Source organism: Apium graveolens, chromosome 6 (assembly GCF_009905375.1).
Source record: "Apium graveolens cultivar Ventura chromosome 6, ASM990537v1, whole genome shotgun sequence".
Classification (NCBI taxonomy): Eukaryota; Viridiplantae; Streptophyta; class Magnoliopsida; order Apiales; family Apiaceae; genus Apium; species Apium graveolens.
This window is the reverse complement of record NC_133652.1, coordinates 14,540,451-14,561,170: the sequence shown is the minus strand read 5'-3', so window position 1 is coordinate 14,561,170 and position 20,720 is coordinate 14,540,451. Positions and strand designations below refer to the sequence as shown.

Genomic DNA, 20,720 nt, shown 5'->3' with positions numbered 1-20,720 from the left:
TAGTTCAAGATATTCCATCCATCCAGGGAGTACCAAAATGTACAGAGATTTAAAGAAGAATTATTGGTGGCCAAATATGAAGAGGGAAATTGCGGAATGGGTTAGCAAATGTTATACCTGTCAGAAAGTTAAAGCGGAGCATCAGAGACCAAGCGGATTGCTACAGCCATTGGAGATTCCAGAGTGGAAGTGGGAACATATTGCCATGGATTTCATAGTTGGATTACCAAGGACAAGGGCTAATCATGATGCCATTTGGGTTATAGTAGATAGACTTACCAAGTCAGCTCATTTTCTGCCTATAAATGAAAGATTTTCGCTCGATAAGTTAGTTCATATGTACTTGAATGAAATTGTAGTTTGTCATGGAGTTCAAGTATTTTTTGTATCTGATCGAGATCCAAGATTTAATTCATGATTTTGGAAGAGTTTTCAAGAATGTTTGGGAACAAGATTGAATATGAGTACGGCCTATCACCCCCAAACGGATGGTCAAAGTGAAAGAACGATCCAGACAATCGAGGACATGCTACGTGTTTGTGCTATTGATTTCAAAGGAAGTTGGGACGAGCATTTACCCCTAGTAGAGTATGCTTATAACAACAGTTATCACGCCAGTATTGGGATGCCACCTTATGAAGCCCTTTATGGACGCAAATATAGATCTCCAGTATATTGGGATGAAGTAGGAGAACGCAAAATACTCGGACCTGAACTGGTGCAACAGACAAAGGAAGTTGTTGAAATTATCCAGAAAAGATTAATAGCTGCACAAGATTGTCAAAGGAAATATGCGGACCAGTCAAGAAAAGATATGGAATTTGAAGAAGGAAGCTTGGTATTATTGAAAGTATCACCGTGGAAAGGACTAACGAGGTTTGGGAAGAACGGGAAGCTAAACCCAAGATATGTCGGACCTTTTGAAATCCTAAAGCGTATTGGCAAAGTAGCTTACGAGTTGGCATTACCTCCGCACATGGAGCACATTCACAATGTTTTTCACATATCAATGCTTAAGAAATATAATCCAGACTCCAGGCATATAATAGAATATGAGCCAATAGAACTTCAAACAGATTTATCATATGTAGAGAGTCCAATAGAGATTCTATAGGAAAGGGAGAAAGTATTAAGAAATAAAGTGATAAAGTTAGTAAGAGTATTGTGGAGAAACCCAAAGGTTGAAGAGTCAACCTGGGAGTTAGAAAGTGATATGAGAGAAAAATACCCTCATTTGTTTTCTTAGAGATTCTGAGGACAGAATCCTTTTAAGAGGGGAAGGATGTAATATCCGGGATATATCGTGTAATTATTTTTGCTATTATATAATTATTATGTGTGTTCAGTATCTATTATGTGAGCTAATTGTTAAGTGTTATCTGTACTTGAATATTAAAAAATAATATTAATTGAGTATTTTAATTTTTATATGTCCAAAATAAAATATAGATAATTGTCATATCTTCCTAATTATTTTTATGTTGGTTTATGGATTTATAAGAATCATATGAAATTTCTAAAATCTTTTTCCGGGTAATTAAAATCTATTTTATAAAAACGGGAACCAACCGACGTCAAGCGTTGTTACGTTTTTGGAACCCGAAACTCTTTGGAGAACTCCTTCCTAACCTAATTGTAATATTCCGAGCATATTCCATGTTTCGACTTTTTCGATCCGGCTTACGGTTTGTCCTGCGCGGGTCCCGGCGCAACATTTTCGATACAATATTCATTTCGGTAAATCAATAAAACCCGTATTTTCGATAAACGGGAGCTTTTTATTAAACTATCCCAATTATCACTTCGTAATACGTGTAACCAGGCGCTAAGACCAAGACCGCAGTACAAATTGTACTGATTTGGATAATTATCCCGAAAATCGATACCGTTTGGATCAGTTTTTACAAATAAACGTACCGGTTTATATCGGGAATGATCCAACGGGATACTAATTTTCCGTAATTATAAATAGCCTTTTACCGTATTTTATTTCGTATCAAAATCATTTGCAGACAGATAATTATATAATTTTCAGAGAAAAGCCCTAATTACATAAACTGTTCTAAGAATCAAATAGCAAAACGAAGGCGTTGCCGATCTCTATTTTCAAAGCTTGAGTAACCAAAATGAAGGATTTGAGGTGTTCTATCAGATTCTGAGCTTTGTTTCACTGCAGAAATCAAGGTTATTTTTCTAAAAATTTATTTATTTTCGAATTTATTTTATTAAAAATATGAATTTTTGTTCGGATGATTGTTTGTATGATTTGATGATTGCATGTTGTAGAGCTTGTTTTCCTGATTATTTTCATATGTCATACGTCTGATTTGGAGTTCAATAACATGCTCAAAAGTGGGTTTAATTTTCGAATTTCAAAATTAGGGTTTATAACCCGTATGAATGTTCTTAATTGAAATTTGGGGGTTTCTTATTCTGTGATAGATTGATGTTATGTTATAGTGGGTTGTGTTCTCTGTGAAATTTGCAATCTAGTCGTATAAGTTTCATGAACGAACGAGGTCTGTAAAGAAGGGAGTTGTGTTTTGAAGTTTTCCGATGTTCGCCGGAAACTGGAAAACTTCACGCCCAAATTCCGGCCAACTCAGGGATTGTTAGGTTGTTTTTATTGCAAGATTGTATTCCTGGTAATTTGTAGATGTGATCTAGAGCTTGTGGTAAGGTGAGGAGGTCGGAATCATGTTCTCCGGCGAACCCGACTTTTTCCGGCGACGGGGTATAAAACTGCAGTTTGGTCCCTGGACTTTTGGGGACGATACAGTTAGGTCCCTGAAGTTTCCAGACTTTCAAATTTAGGATTCCTGTTTATAAAATGTTTAAAAATCATATTTCCTATTTATTTTTATTATAAAAATTCGTTTTTAATTTTTGAAAATTCTAAAAATTATTATTTTAATTCTGAAAATTATTTTTAATTCACAAATAAATCTAAATTAATTAGTTAATTAATTTCAGTTAATTTATAATTGATTAATTGGTCAATTAATTCAAAAATTAATTGATTAATTTATTTAATTAATTATTAATTGATTTTAATTAGTTATTTAATTAGATTTAATTATTTAAAAATGATTTAAAAATTCTGAAAAATAGTTTCGAGCTTTAAATTATTATTCTAAATTATTTCCAAGGCTCGATAATTATTCTAAAATTATTTTGGAGCCAGAATGGGCCAACCGAACCCTGTTTATTAACCCGAAATTGATCCAATGACCCGTTTTAATTTCAAAAAATGTTTTAAAAATCATTTTAAATACTAGAAAGCCTATTTATGACCCGAGACTTCTTTATAAATAATATATCATTGATTACGTGATGTATTATGTGTTATATGTGACTTGTTAATTGACTATCGGTCTATATATTCGGTGTTTACTTGATTATTACATAACTTTCAATCCGTCAATCGGATTTGGGTAAAACGAATGGTAGATAGAAGTATGTGTTGAATAGAATTCCATGAGTAAATTATTGATAGATGCTTATGATATGTGAGCAGAAGAGGCAAGACGTCGGAAAGGGAAACAGGTAGTTGAGGAGTAAAACGGGTGTGATTGGAAGCGAGTGCAGTGTAGTAAGCTAATACCAGGCAAATGTTCTGAACTTTCTCGAGATATTGTAGTACTTGATAATCCTGTGATATTGCAAGTGCTTTGAAGCACAGAAACTTAAATCCTGATTTCAGTTATTGTCCTTGAGCCATGAATCATGTTCTTTCTAATCCATTGATTATTGTATACCCAAACAAGAACCACAAATCTACGATACTACTCTACAAATACATACAAACTAAATTCCAAACACTGAAATGAACTATTATATACTCAACCCATGGTATCTTATACTTTGAAAGATCGAATCCTTGAAACCTTGAAACGTTGATTCCTTTGTTATCCAATTCTTTCATTACCCAGCATCCAAGCTTTTAAATTGCCTTATTGATCCTTACAAGGATTGAAACCCTTTCATTGTTAAACATTTATTGTTGTTAATGATTTCGGTTATTGTTTACTATTGCATATTCTGTTATTATGTTAGAATTGGATTGTTTTTATAAAATTGTGGACCAGATTCGTGGTCAGACCATATAATGGTCAAGTTAGGCCAATGTGTGCCTTGGATCTAGTAGTTAGAGCAATGCTGTGTGCCTTGCTCGGGGTTAGTGCGTGACTGGTCAGCAGCCTAACCTTTGTTTTTAAATTAAAAGTATAATATCCAATTCTAAATCATAATCCATTGTTTACTTGATATCATAAACATATTCACCTGATGATCATTATTCTCAGTTTTGTCATTGTGACTTGCTGAGCTAGTTAGCTCATTCGTGCGATATTGTTTATATTCTTTCCAGTTAAAAAAGGAACCAGTTGGTAAAGAGGATCCCCAGTCCAGTGCGAGAGCTAGGGGTTAAGGTTGAGAAAGCTGAGCTAGTAGGCTTCTTTTGGAATAATTTAAGTTTGTAAAAGTTTGTAATAATGTTTAATACTCAGTTTGAATTTGAAATAGTTGGGATTTGAACGGTTTGTAATATATTAGTGTGTTTGGCTTGTGTGCATACTTTAACCTGTTGCGGTCCGTGGTGATTGGTAAGTAGGGTCATTGCATATATTATTATTATCTTTATTATTGCTATAAGCAGGTTATAATTAAGGTGTGTGTGTGGTCCCCAAACTCTAGGCCCGGGTTTGGAGGGCGCCACAGTCCTAAATGGTGAATACTTATGGGTGTATGATACACAAAGAAAATTACTTATGAAAGTGAAGAGGTCTCCTAACAGACTGTATAAAATCATTATTGAGACTGCAATAGGTACATGTTTGAAAATAAGCTGTGAAGAAGTGTCTTGGTTATGGTATTCACGTTTAGGCTACGTTAATTTTCAAGCTTTGATGCTGATGCACTCGATGCAAATGGTGCATGGTATGCCTAAGTTTTCTCAGCCAAAAGGTGTTTACACGGACTGTCTAATGGCAAAACAAGCAAGGAAGCCATTTCCTTCTCAATCAAATTTTCACGCAAAGCAAGGACTGGAGCTAGTACATGGAGACCTCTGTGGTCCAATTTCACCAGCAACTAAGGGAGGTAATAAGTATTTTCTACTTCTTGTAGATGATAATAGTCGTTGGATGTGGGTTTACATGTTAAAGGGAAAGGACGAGGCATTAGCAATGTTTAAAAGTTTTAAAGCTAGAGTGGAGAACGGAACAGAGAAGCGGGTTAAAACTCTTTGAACTGATCGTGGAGGGGAATTCTGTTCTAAAGATTTCGAGGCTTTTTGTGCAGAAAATGGAATCACAAGGAAGTATACGGCTCCATACTCCCCTCAGCAGAATGGAGTAGTAGAGCGTAGAAACCGCACTGTAGTTGCTATGGCTCGTAGTCTACTAAAACAAATGGAGCTGCCGATGACGTTATGGGGAGAAGCTGTGAGGCATTCTGTCTATCTTCTTAACAGGCTTCCCACACGCTCCATGAACGGACAAACACCTTACAAGGCATGGAAAGGTGAGAAACCGAATATTGGACATGTAAAAATATTTAGGTGCTTGGGTCACATGAAGGTCCAGGATTCTACACAAAGAAATTAGAAGATAGAAGCAAGGAGGTGGTGCATCTGGGAACTGAGCCTGGAACCAAAGCCTATCATTTATATGATCCAGAAACGGATCGTATCTTGGTAAGCAGAGATGTAATTTTCGAGGAGGGAAAAACTTGGAACTGGAACAAAGCTCAGCAAGGTATTCTAACCTGTAGTCGTGAGAATACATTCACTTTTGTGGACAGCTTCACAAATAATGAACGATACACTGACGCTTCTTAGAAGTTGAGCTCTGATTCGGAAACTGTGATGGGTACACCAGAATCACAGTCAAGCACGCAAGGTTCATCTCAGCATTTGAGTTCTAATTCGGAAACTGAGATGGGTACACCTCAATCACAGTCAAGCACACGAGGCTCATCACTATCAAGAACTCAAAGCTCAGAAACATAAGTTAGCAGTGAACCAAAACATTTTGCTTCGATTGTTGACATATATAACAACACTGAAGAAATCGAATTAGACGACGAGTTGTTATTAATGGGAGTGGATGAGCCAAGAAACTATGAGCAAGCTGTCAAGGAGAAGAACTGGAGGGAAGCAATGCAGCAAGAAATGAATTCCATCGAGCAAAATAATACCTGGAAATTAATGGAGTTACCTGCAGATCGTAAGGTAATTGGGCTGAAGTGGGTCTACAAGATCAAGCGAGATGCACATGGTGAAATAATAAAATACAAGGCAAGGCTTGTAGCGAAGGGATACATTCAGGAACGAGGAGTGGATTTCGATGAAATATTCGCTCCTGTCACCAGACTCGAGACTATTAGGCTGCTGTTGGCTTTGGCAGCAAAGTATGGTTGGGAGGTACATCACTTAGATGTTAAAACAACGTTCCTAAATGGCGAGATAGAGGAAGAAGTCTATGTTACTCAACCACAGAGATTTGTCAAGGAGGGATAAGAACGCTTGGTTTGTAAGCTGATAAAAGCACTCTATGGTTTAAGACAGGCTCCGCGAGCCTGGTATGCGAAGCTCAACAAGAGTCTTGAGATCATGGGTTTTTCCAAGTGCCCACATGAGTATGCGGTATATACTAAAAATAAAGGCAGTGATACACTCATTATTGGAGTATATGTAGACGACCTACTGATTACAGGCACCAGCATTGCTGTCATTGAAGAGTTTAAGCAACAGATGAGTGATCAGTTTGAGATGAACAACCTGGGAAAGCTGACGTACTACTTGGGAATAGAAGTGAATCAAGGGGATGATTTTATTGAGCTTAAACAAACGGGATATGCTCGCAAGGTGTTGGAGAAGACAGGAATGGGAGAATGTAATCCCATTAAATATCCTATGGACCCAAAGGAACACATTACTAAAGACGAAGGTGGCACGCTGGTGGATCCAACGGAGTACAAAAGTATGGTCGGGGGGTTGCCTTATCTTGTTCAGACTCGCCCGGACATTGCCTACGCAGTGGGTATAGTGAGTCGTTTTATGTAGAAGCCCACTATTATGCACAAACATGCTGTGAAGCGGATCCTCAGGTATGTTAAAGGAACTCTAGATTTTGGTTTAGTGTACTCCAGGCACAATACAAACAACATGCTCGTGGGATACTCAGACAGTGACTTAGCTGGGCAAACAGATGACGGAAAAAGCACAGGGGGAATGGTTTTTTATTTGAATAATAGTCTCATAACCTGGGTCTCTCAGAAACAAAGGTGTGTTGCATTATCATCTTGTGAGGCAGAGTTCATGGCTACCACCGCAGCTGCCTGTCAGGAAATTTGGTTAAAGAATTTGTTGAGTAAGATCACAGGGGAAGAAATAGGTCCAGTCACATTATATATTGATAATAGGTCTGCTATAGATTTAGCAAAAAACCCAGTGTTTCATGGCAGGAGCAAACACATCGATGTACGGTATCATTTCATTCGTCAATGTGTGGAAAGGAAGGAGATAGTCATCAGGCATATCAACTCTGAGTTGCAGCGTGCAGATATCATGACAAAGGGACTCACCACGGTCAAGTTTGAAAAGATGAGGATGCTGCTGGGCGTTAAAGAGTTAAATAAATAAGTTTCATATTGAGGGGGTGTTTGTTGGATAATATGAAACATTTATTTGATTTATTTGCATTGTTTTATTTGATTGTTTTTATTCAGTTGAGTGGTATACTCCACGTTTGAATAAGTCTTCCATATCTGTTTAAATCATCAGTTAGAAGAGAAGTTGTAGGTGCATGCACGATGTTGGTTAGAGTCATTGTAGGAGTGGATTACTGTGTGTGATCCTAGTTTTTAGCCATTATCTTATCTGTAGTTTTCTATATATTGTATTGTACGGATTATTAATAAACACAGCTTTCACGTGTACTTTGTTTCCTTAGTTTTACATTAAACACCTATATCTATATATATATATATATATCAGATTGTTTTCTTTAATTTTGTACCAGGAAAACTAGAGTCTTGAATATAGCAAACTTAAGTCCAGAATTGAGATCCTACACAGAAATCAGTGGTACATTAATTATTGTTGATTATGTTAGTAAACTTAATATGAGGTTTATATGAAACAACTTATGCAGGCACTATATGGGAGAGGATCTGGACTCACTGAGTCTAAAAGATTGCAAAATTTGGAGCAACAACTAGACACCACTCTAAAACACATCTGATCAAAGAAAGTATGCCCTAATATTTTTTTTGTATTGAACTACTAAATGTGTTGATAAAATAGCTTGAAAAAGGTTTCATTATTCTTTGTATTTAGTTTGGTGCAACATTTGAGTTTTATATAGCTTGAAATACGGTGATGAAAGTACATGTTTACATAGAAAAAAAACCTATATGCTGTACTCAATGTAGAATATTAAAATAGATGAAAACTAAATTCTGCCAGTTAAGACAATTCTAGCTGGTTGTCTGATGCATCATTTCTTGTTGTAATTCGGTTAAACGGTTAACTGATAAATAGTTTAGATTGCTTTGGTGGTGGGCATCATCAGTATGAAAATAACATCTATTACCACCAGAAAAATAATGAAAAAGATCACTATCTTGACATTGTTCAAGAACCTTTTAGCTCACAAGAAGAGATGCACTATCTTTCTGGCCTAACTAGTTGCCAGAACATTGTGTATCAAACATCGCCACAAGGAGAAAATAGAGAAAAAGCCCAGGTTGGTGACTGTATCTTAGGATGGATTTCAAGCCAGCAAATGATTTCCTCTGGCATGATGGTTGATGTTGGTGCTACTTCTGTTGGGCCAATGGGCTTTGGGGATTTGCAATCTTTGAGTTTGTCTATGAGCCTTGGCTCTCAGTCAAGCTGTGTTACAGCATCAAGGCAAATCTCACCCTCTGGCACTGTGTGTTTGGACATGGAAACAAAAAAGAGAGGATCTAAAAAGATGAGTATAAAACAGCCTGCTCATAGGAAGTCATTGGATGCATTTGGGTAGAGAACATCTCGGTATAGAGGTGTAACAAGGTTAGTTAACAATGCCTTTATTTCTTGTTTCTTTTTTTGTTCTTGTAAAGAATATATTTTTAATCTGCTTCTTTGTTGTATTACACATAGATGGAATGGTAGATATGAAGCACATTTATGGGACAATAGTTGCAAGAAAGAAGGATAAACTAGAAAAGGGAGGCAAGATTAGTGACTTGGTTTTCAAATGTCAACACATTACCAAGAAAAACATATTTCACATTGTTCTAATTTATTAGTGACTTGGTTTTCTAATCAATGCTTGAACATATCACTTGCAACATGTTGTGCTCTTTGACCTAATGCTTGGTGCATATTACTTCAGTTTATCTTGTTAAGCCCTTCTTTCGTATTGATAATAATGCTAATAAAACATGCACAACAACATAAAGGATTATCGTTACTGAGATATTTTGATATGCATTATCAGGGGTTAAGACATGAAAGAGAAAGCTGCATATAGGTTGCAAGTCGATAATTCCTGAGTTGCTTGACATTACTTTTGGCAGTAAGCCTTCTATTTGATGGAAAGTGCGGAAACTGTTAAAGAAAGTTCTCCTTTGGAATCTTTCCCTAACCCAGTACTAGCCTCAGAAAGCAAGAATACTAGTGTAAAGGTGGAACCTGAATTACATGAATCAGTAATGGGCTATTCGAAATTGGTCAATGAGCAAGATCCTTCTGTTATAATGACTCCTCAACAGGATCAAGGTCTTCGTGCAGAAAATACAGTAGTTAAAACCACACCAAATCATGAGAGCTTTGTGGATGCATATCCTAAACTTAAAGTCAAGATAAATTCCTCTGATGCAATTTCTTGAGCTTCTGATTTTGACGGAAATATGTAATCTTATCTTGAATCATAAGTTTTTACGTCGAAATAGTTGAAATTGTATGACTTTAAAGTTTATTCAAGTATGGTTTAAAGTTTATATTCGAATTAATTTGATATTGCATATCTTAGTTGGAATTGGTTTGTATATTATTTTAATTTTTTTGGATGAAATTGATTAAAATTAAGAGGTTTTTTAAGTAACAAACTATTCAAAAAATACCACTAAAAATGTTGCATTTGTCTTATAAAATGTTGGCACAAATAATTCAATTGGTGTTGCTATAACATGATGAGGTGTTGGCAAAATAAGAAATGTTAATCGAGTAGTGTTGTTATAGATGGAGAAAGATGTTGCAATAACAATGAAGTCAACATCAATATTGTGTTGTTATTGACTTGAGTGCGTTGCCATAGAGTTAAAACCAACAGCAGTGTTGGTGTTGTTATTGAGTAAAAAATGTTGCCATAGGACCCTAAAGCAACATAATATGGATGTTGGCATTGCTTTCTAAAATGTGTTGGCATAACATCAAAGGCCACATGCAAATTTCCAACACCCATAAAATTGACTAAAGTGTTGTCTTACGTCCTATATCTTCATTTTTCAGCATTTTTAACATTTTTTTATGTTGCTGAAGACCATTTAGGTGGTAGTGATTTGTAGGGAATGGTTCCTTAACTTATTATTGGAAATTTTTGTGTAATATTTGCTCGTGTGTAATGAATTAATATAAGAAACATTTTTAAAACTCCGTGAAGTGCATGAGAAAACTGGGCAGCATGTGAATAATGATGCATTATTTCTTGAAGTGGCTGGAGGGCTTGACAAGAAAAAAAGAATATATGGAGTTTGTTCTTCAAAAAGACTCTCCTATCAGTCCAAGAATAAGCCTTACACGTCATCCTTTGCTTTTTCTAGTGAAGAAGAAAATCAATGGCTGTAGCGCCAATTACTTGAGATGAATGAACGGATGAAAAGAAAGGAAAATCAGTTGGCCAGGATTATTGACGCTACTTCAGTCCGACTTCAACGTGATCAGTTCCCTGCCAATTTAGATTGGTGAAAATGATAACAATTAGTATTTAACTTCTTATTAGTGTGTTGGTATACATTTTACTTGAAATTATAAATGCTCGTATGTGTGTAACGTAACATTAATTGGGGAAATCTGGTTTAGTACCCGTTTAATTATTAGGCTTGCTAATTTTGGTTACACTCATCGGGCAAAATATGGTTTAGTACCAGTGTATCAGATTTGCTAACTTTGGATGTTATGTTTGATCAGTTTTTAAGTATGGGGCTAGAGGGATGTTGTAACTCTTAGCCCCATTTTAAATTAGTTATCGATATGTAAGGATTTCTGTGTGTTTGCGTGTGTTACTACATACAAAAAGACTTTTGTCTTTTGTTATCTTTATTTGCAAAATTGTCCAGTTTTTAAAAATATTATGTATAGTATATGCTATGCATCTGTTGGCAAATAACGTAATAAAGGATTTTCTTTAAAAAATTGTCACCAAAAAAACATATGTAGGGGGTATTTTGTTACTAAACAAAATCCAATTCAACAACGCAGTATCTGTTATGAATTTGTTACTAAAAATTAACAAGAGATTCTCCTGGTTACTAATAAGTTGGTAATTTGTTACAAAATTTAATAACAAAAATTTTGTTTTCATCTGGTTGCTAATCTTAGCAACAAATTTATTGTTCTGCCACTAAATTTAACAACGGACATTAGGTTGCCATAAAGTTGCTAATAGTATCAACGGAATTTTTGTTGGTAATTTGTTATAAAATATAACAACGAAAATTTCATTTTCATTTGGTTGCTAATATTAGCAACATATTTATTGTTGCAAATCTGCCACTAAATTTAACAACGGACATTAGCTTGTCATAGAGTTGCTAATAGTATCAACGAATTTTTTGTTGGTAATTTGTTATTAAATATAACAACGCAGATTTCATTTTCATTTGGTTTCTAATATTAGCAACAGATTTATTGTTGCAAATCTGTCACTAAATTTAACAACGGATATTAGGTTGCCATCGAGTTGCTAATAGTATCAAAAGAATAATCTGTTGTTAAGTTGGTTGGGATGTTGTTGTGGCCTAGAATAAAAATTATGTTGTCGTTAGTTCGATGTTATTCTGTTGTTAAATTTTGTAAAAAAAATAAATCTGTTGGCACTGACTTTCCATAACGTTTCCTCCAATGGAATATTTTAGTTGTCATTCCGTTAACAAGCAGATTTACTAATGTATGTCCATAACATAACAGCGGAGTTTTCTATCTTTATAACTAAATATTCTTATAGTGTACCTGTATACTGAATCCACCCCTTAGATTTATAGGATTTTGTGTTCTGATTGGTGTGGTGAACTTTAAGATGTCATATTTTTTGCCGATATGGTATTGACGAATGATTTTTTTATAAAATACCAATTCCGTCCATAATTCCCTTGTATTTGTTTTCCTCTTTGGGATCAAGTTATTTGACTCTCACTAACTGTATACTGAATCAATCTACTAGCTAGATTTGAAGGATTTTGTGATCTGATTATCGTCAACAATCTTGGCATGTTAACTTAATAGTCTCATTCTGACTGGAGAGGCCAATTCTAAGAGAGAGTCATCAATTTGGAGAAGCTGGTCAGAAATATTCTGAATCCGTAGTATCCTGTTTTGATGGCCATCTCTTCTCAGTAAGTGAATTTCCTAAAAAAATTATAAATTCATATCGTCGTCACTAATGATTAGCGTTGCATGTCACTCTGCCGAATGTTTCTTCACTTCTTGATTTATTTTTGGTATACATATATGTATTATAGTTGTTGAAATTCGGTGCAGCTATATATACTAGCTATATTTTAGGATTCGGTTCTGATTTAATATGTTGCTTGCTTGATCGGGAGTTCCCCTATTAAATTTGCAGTTAACTAGTATTATATTTGACAAACTTGCACCACTGGACAACTATGTAACATATGAATTTATATATTTCTATCAAACATGCCTTTTGATATGTGATATATTCATTTGTTTTGTGGGTTTTGATATGTAATCACTCATCTTCCGTCGTAATATACAGTTATTATGGAGCTGAATTGAAGTTATTCTACTTGAAATTATGTAAATAATTTCCTAATTTACTATTTTTGTGATGAACAATTGCGTATTTGACTAGTTAAAGCAATTGTTGTTCAAATTATGTGTTGAGATCATACTGTATATGTGTATAAATGATTCCTTGAAGAACTTATCCGATGAACAATTAAATTATATAAAAATTGTCGAAATCTATTGCCAATGTACGCAAAAAATTAGGTTTTTTTTGTTTTGTGGATGAGTGTTGAATTCGTAATGTATCATGTTTTGTCTAGTAGCACAGTAGTGAACCAGTGATGCTAAAAAAAGATGAGTTGAGTGTGTAACTGCAGTCGATAGAATAAGCAACTTGCCTGTAAACATAATGGATTTTGATATGGATAAATAATACATCCTAAAGACACATTAATTAAACTTGGGCTTTTTGTTTGAAAAGTCCAGTACAGACTTGTCTGGTCCAAGCTTCATAGCAGGCCTGTCTGGTGCAAAGCTTTGTAACAGACCTATGACGGCCCAAACAACCAAGGCCCACCAGCGGAGGTCGTCCAAGTCCACGAACCTGAGTTGTTCACGGACTAGGCCTAATACGGTTGGAAGAGCAGAGACATGTGTTCCGAACGGACTCAAAGTCCTACATAGAAGTATCTGGATCACCTTCCTCCAAAGGACTCCTAATCATCAACTAAGTTGGAGACTTTTCCACCAAGTCCCCCAACAGAAGTCTATCCCTAGACTCAACTCTTTATAAAGGGCTCTACCCCTCAACCTAGAACTACATTTTTGGCTTGATTCTTTATAACACAGAGATACGTAGCCATCTTGCAAGGATCGATATTCCCGAACGCAAGAGCAGCCAATAAACCTTGAAATTCACCAACTCTAGCATTAAATATTAAATTACTCAGGTTTTTATTCCACAACATTTGGCGCCGTCTGTGGGAAACTTACAACAACCACGGTGAACACACGGAGCAGAAACACTAGTGGGAGAGACACTCATGTCCCATCGCGAATAATCGCATCAATGATGGACATACCACCGCACTCAACTTAAGCCTCCACCTAAGAAGGAACTCTGGTAGGGGCAACTGAGGCTTAGCCACAAGGGACGAATCCCCCGGCTCCTCAAGGGATGAATCCCCAACCCGTTGGGTATGAGTACTCGACGATTGTGACTACCAACCCCCCTTACGGGATGCCTCTATACCCCGAAGTTGGAGGGAGTGGGCACTCTAATAGGAGTCAAGCACAAGAGCGGACGCCCCAATACATACGTGGCTTGACTCCTATTCCAGAGGATCAAGAATTCTATGGACCATATACTGAAAGAGACTCCGATTCATCGAATGATGATATTGCTCCAAAAAGGAGGCGTGCTAACAAAGAGCCAATGGCTAACACTGAACAACGCTCAAGGGGCACTCAAGGGATCAATACCCAAGATGTTCAAGAGAGGATCAGGGCTCATGAAGCTGAGATCCAAAGGCTAAAGCATGACCTGGAGACATATCTGGTCCCAAGAGCCCCACACACTCCAAGGCGGAGAAATCCTCCTCCAATTATAGACCTGGATGGTCCAATACCAAGAAGGGTAGCTGCCCCAATGGCTAATTCAAGTGATCTTATGCCCCTAGGAGATCCTGATGATCCAAACCCACCATTCACTGATGATATAATGAATGCCCACATCTCAAGAAAGTTCAAGATGCCCACCATCAAAGCATACGATGGTACTGGCGACCCTGCTAATCATGCTAAGACATTCTCTAACGCCCATTTGCTACAGCCCGTGCACGACGCTATTAAGTTTCGGGCCTTCCCTCAAACCCTATCGGGTATGGCTCAAAGGTGGTACAGCCGTCTACCCCAAAACTCTATTGGATCCTTTAAGGACCTGAGTTAAGCTTTTATCAAGCAGTTCATAAGTGGCAGAGTGCACGAGAAGAGTTCAGCATCTCTCATGGGCATAGTCCAAGGGGCGAAGAAGTCGCTGAGAGAATATCTGAATTGATTTACTAAGGAGGCTCTGAAGGTCCCTGATATTGATGATAAAGTAGCTATGATAGCCCTGCAACAAAGGACTATAGATAAATTCTTTAAGATGTCCCTGGCAAAGCGCCATCCCGAAAGTATGCTACAGCTCCAGGATAGAGCCGAAAAGTATATCAAGGTAGAGGAGAGTATGAAGAACACATCTGTGAATAATGAACCTACTGGAAACAGGAAGAGGAAGGCGAATCATGAATACGATGCTAAGGACAAGTATCCACAAATTAGTAAAAGCTCTGGCTCCTCCTCTTCTAAGAAGAATCAGCCACCAAGGTTCGCTGAATATGCAAGGTTGAATGCTCCAAGGAGCCAAATCCTTATGGAAATTGAAAAGGATAAAGACTTAAAATGGCCGAAGCCACTAAGGGGAGACCCCGAGAAAAGACACAAGAGTAGGTAATGCAGGTTTCATAAAGATATTGGAAATGATACTGACGATTGTAGACAACTCAAGGATGAGATTGAGTATTTGATCCGAAGGGGAAAGTTTGGATGTTTCACCAAGGGTGAAGAGGCCAGAGTCCAGAAGAAAGATCATGATTAAAGGGGTAACGATAAAGATTGCAACCCACAGCCCCGAGGGCCAGTAATCAATATGATCTAAGGAGGACCTACAGCAGCTGGTACTACAAGAAACTCTCGAAAATCTTATGTACGAGAAGTGATGAGTATAGTTGGAGAGCCATCTAAGCGTTCTAAGTCAGAGATGACACTTGAATGTGGTGACCCAGACCTTGAAGGTTTGAAATTTCCTCAAGATGATCCTCTGGTTATCACTCCGATTATTGGAAATTGTCCTGTTATGAGGGTCCTAGTGGACAATGGAGCTTCCGTGGACATTCTATTCCATGACACATTTATAAGGATGGGCTTCAATAATTCTCAGCTAAATCCGTCTGACAGGCCTATCTACGGGTTTAACCATATGGAATACAAAGTCTATGGAGCAATACAACTTCCCACAACCATCGGAGAAGAGCCTAGGGAAGCCACCCAGATGTTGAACTTTCAGGTTGTCAAGGCAGCCTCTACGTACAATGCTATCATGGGTAGAACATGGATCCATATTTTTAAGGTTGTGCCCTCAACCTACCATATGGTACTGAAGTTCCCAACTAGAAATGGTGTTAGAGAAGCAAGGGGAGATCAAAAGATGGCCCATAGTTGCTATGTTACAGCACTTAGGCCCGATGGAACAGGCCTAGGGGGCAGGTCCTCCCTATAGAAGACATGGATGTCCGAGAGAATGATGAACTATGAGGAAAGCCAGCCGAGGACTTGGTCCCAATTCCCTTAGATCCCTTAGACCCGGAAAAGGTCACATATATTGGGGCATCTTTGGACAAACCCTTGAAGGGTCGAATGACAACTTTCCTCCAGGAGAACAATGATGTATTCTCTTAGACAACAGCTGATATGCCTGGGCTGGACACGAACCTTATAACTCATAGGTTGAATATTGATCAAACTCGGAAGGCTATAAAGCAAAAGAAGAGAAGTTATGCGCCTGATAGGCTGGAGACCATTAACCAGGAGGTAGAAAAGCTTTTAAAAGATGGATTATTGAGGAAGTACAATTCCCTGAATGGTTGGCCAACCCTGTAATGGTTAAGAAGGCCAATGGAAAGTGGAGGATGTGCATTGACTTCACTAACTTGAATGATGCTTGTCCCAAAGAATGTTACCCCTACCGAGGATTGATACACTGATAGATGCCACTGTTGGACATGAGATGCTAAACTTTATGGATGGATTCAGTGGTTAGAATCAGATTAGAATGTATAAAGATGACACCCCAAGGTATCTTTCATAACTGACTTTGGTGTATTCTGTTATCTTTTTATGGCTTTTGGACTTAAGAATGCAGGAACTACTTACAAAAGACTGGTAAATAAGATATTTTAAAATTTAATTGGGAAGACCATGGAGGTCTATATTGATGACATGTTAGTCAAAAGCCTAAGCAAGGCCGATCATATTAGTCACCTCAGAGAGGCATTTGAAGTGCTGAGGAACCACAAGATGATATTAAACCCAGCCAAGTGTGCTTTTGGCGTTGGGTCTGGAAATTTTTTAGATCATATAGTCTCTAAGAGGGGAATAGAGGCCAACCCCGACAAGATCAAAGCCATCCTAGACATGGAGCCACCGCGCTCCATCAAGGATGTTGAGGTGAAGGACTTTGAATGGATAACTGAGAGCCAAGAGGCCTTTGAACAAATGAAGAAGTACATTAATGAATCCCATTTGTTGGCTAAGCCAAGTTCGGAGAACACTCTTTATTTATACCTCACGGTATCTGAACAAGCCGTGAGTGTAGTCCTCGTGAAGGAAGAGCGGAAGCTCCAGAAGCCTATATACTATGTAAGTAAGGTGCTCCATGGAGCAGAATTGAATTACTCCACCACGAAAAAAATTTGACTTGCTCTCATCACAGCCTCGAGGAAGTTGAGACCCTACTTCCAGGCTCACAAGATCGAAGTCCTGATGGACCAACCTTTGAGGAACATTCTTCATATCCCAAAGGCCAGTGGAAGGCTCATCAAGTGGGCGATTAAGTTACGAGAATTTAATATCAGATACAAGCCTCGAACGACCATCAAGGCTCAGACCTTAGCAGACATCATTGTCGAATACACCATTAACGACCAAGAAGTCGGGGGGGGGGCAAGAGATAGTAACCCCAGAAGGAGGAGAGAGGGAAAATGATGAAAAAATAACCTTGAAAGAGTATTGGGTTCTCTATTTTGACGGAGCGTCCAAAACAAAATCTAGTGGTGCAGGCCTAGTCTTGCAAAGCCCTGATAGGTTTATGATTGAATATGCTTTGAAGTTGGACTTCCCGACTACGAACAACGAAGCAGAATATGAAGTATTGATAGCTGGCTTAAGCTTGGCTAGAGCCGTGAAAGCCAAAAACCTGAAGGTGTATGGAGACTCGAGACTTGTAGTTGCTCAAGTTATTAAGTAGTTTGAGGCCAAGGATGATACTATGGCCAAGTACCAAAGAGTCGTAAAGGGAATACTGACTCAGTTCGATGAATGGTATGCAAAACATGTTCCAAGAGAGGAGAACACTACGGTGGATGCCTTGTCTCAGTTTTCCTCATCTGAAATTGAGAATTATCCAAGAAGTATTTACTTTCAGGTCTTAAAGACCCCTACTATTCATGTCATAAATCTGATAGCACTGATTGGTGTGGCAAGCTGTTGGATAGACCCGATTAAGACCCACTTAAAAACTTGGTGGCTCTCCAACAATGCCCAGGAGGCACGCTAGCTATCGATTAGAGCATTAAGATACTCATTGTTTGAAGGCCTTCTTTATAAAAGGTCCTTTGAAGCGGAGGAGGCACTCAAAGAAGCCCACGAAGGGATTTGTGGAAAACACCTGGGGGGCAGGGCTCTTGCTCACAAGATAACCCGGCTAGGGTTCTACTGGCCAACTATGCTATCCGATGCAAAGACTTTTGTGAAGAGATTCGACAGATGCCAAAGGCACGCCCCGATAATACGACAGCTCCCAGACAGGCTTACGTCAATCAACACACCCATCCCTTTTGCAAGTGGGGAATGGACATACTTGGACCATTTCCTATAGCTTCGGGACAGAGGAAGTTCATTGTAGTAGCCATAAACTACTTTACAAAGTGGATTGAGGCTAAGGCACTGGCCAAGATAACCACCAAGAAAATTACACAATTTTTCTGGGAGAATGTGATATGCCGATATGAAATCCCACGCATTTTTGTCACGAATGATGGGAAACAATTTGATAATATAGAGTTTAGAGAGTACTGCGACGATAAAAACATAGAACTTCGCTTCACCTCCGTTGTATATCCTCAAGAAAATGGGGAAGCGGAAGTTTCTAATAGAATCATCCTTGATGGACTTAAGAAGAGGGTTGAACGCTCGAGAAACACTTGGGTGGATGAGCTGCTACCTATACTATGGGCATATCGAACCACCTGCAAAGTGACAACTGAAGCGATCCCATTCATGCTGGCTTACGGAGCTGAGGCAGTGGTGCCCCTTGAAATCACTCATGGATCCCCTAGGATTGAAGCTTATGAGCAAGAGACAAACGAAGAACTCATGAGGCTCGCCCTTGTTCTCATTGATGAGCTCAGGGATGAGGCCAATGCCCGCAACGCAAAGCATCAATAAAGAGCATCCCTCTGTTACAATAGACGGGTTAAAGAAAGTTTCTTTCAACAGGGAGATTTGGTTCTGAGGAAAATTAAGGCATCAGGTGTAGGGGAGAGAGGAAAATTAGCCCCAAACTGGGAAGGACCTTATAAGGTCAGGAAGACACTGGGACGAAGATCGTCCAAGTTAGAGACCCTGAATGGTGATGAAGTGCATCACACTTGCCATGCTTCAAACCTGAAGGTTTATTATGTTTAGGACATTCACTACATATTCCTAGTACATAGTATTAAGTTTATGAATAATGTCGATGAAACCATCTTATGTAAGGGTTGATCCCATTTCTTAGAGATTTTATCTATTTATGCATGTTTATTTCTATCATCTTGTGTACCGATTTATTTAATTACGAGCATCTAAAGAATGCGAGTCTCGAAGGACCACTACTCCCTGAAATTAGCTCCCTTATCTTCCCTCGAAGGGCTGCCCTGGACTTGGGGCTACCCGAGGGGGATTTGCCTTTAGAACCTGATCCGGAATTCGAGTGAATAGAGCTCAACTGGGGCCTCATGCGAGGAGTCGAGGGCACAAATCCGGAAGCTTGCCCAGATAAGTCCATGCCAGGCAGCTCCCAAGGGCAAGATAGAAGGCTTGGATCAACCACATCTGATCGTACGCCTTGAGCATCCTTGACACCCCTATTCTAACCTATTGCCAGGTTAACAGGGCGCATCTTGTCATCGTGCTCGTCCATCATGAAGGTGAACCTGGTGGATCTGTAATAATCAGCCTCAAGGTCTTTCTATTCCTTCTTCATTCTCTCTTCCAAGCTAGCAAATTTCTTCTTCATGATGGAGAGCTTGCCCTCCACCTCATGGGCCCTAGACTCCCACTCCCCTGAGGAGATAGTCATCTGCTTCATGGAAGTATGCAATGCATTTTAGTCGCCTCTCATTTTGATGGATTTAGTAGAGGACCCTACGAAATAGGCATTGGCCTGATAAAAAAAGTATGAGTTTGAGCATAAAGGGCCGAGCCCCCAAGGAGTGATTCTTATAATATTTTCCAAGTTCTAAGGAAAAGAGAACCTAAATGAAAGTTTGCACAAGGAGAAACATACCTGATAGAGGCCATGAGCTCCCAGTATCTCAGCCTCGATGAGTTTCTCACCAGAAGAGACGAACAAGAGGTCGGGAGGAGTAATGCAGTTTTTTAACCACTCGAGAGTAAGAGCCCGGTTGTCGAAAACGGAGTTGTTGGAAGAAATACCCCATCCGGGCTCGAATGGGCTCCTGGAACTCCCGTCAAAATCCTTGGTCCTCCTAAGGCCAGATCCTGATGCTTCCAGGAAGGCAGGGATCTTAGGAACATGATTGGCCTTCTTAACGGCATCTCAGGCCATCCTGCCAGTAACAACATTGTTCGGCTTGGATTTTGCGTCAAGAGCCTTAGCAGCTGAAATAAAAATAAAAGAAACAGATGTAAGAATAAACTTGCACAAAGTAAGGGA

At 38.5% G+C, this 20,720-nt stretch overlaps 1 protein-coding gene across 1 annotated transcript; it reads left to right on the top strand.

Annotated features, from left to right (window-relative positions):
- The first annotated feature begins 18,547 nt into the window (after positions 1 to 18,547).
- LOC141664647 (uncharacterized) lies at positions 18,548 to 19,228 on the top strand. The gene has a single exon (XM_074470599.1). The coding sequence runs from the start codon at positions 18,548 to 18,550 to the stop codon at positions 19,226 to 19,228; it is 681 nt and encodes a 226-aa protein (XP_074326700.1).
- The last annotated feature ends 1,492 nt before the right edge of the window (positions 19,229 to 20,720 follow it).

What these genes read in the sequence shown, in the direction of transcription:
- LOC141664647 (XM_074470599.1), top strand. Translation starts at nt 18,548, where the DNA reads ATGCCAAAGGCACGCCCCGATAATACGACAGCTCCCAGACAGGCTTAC.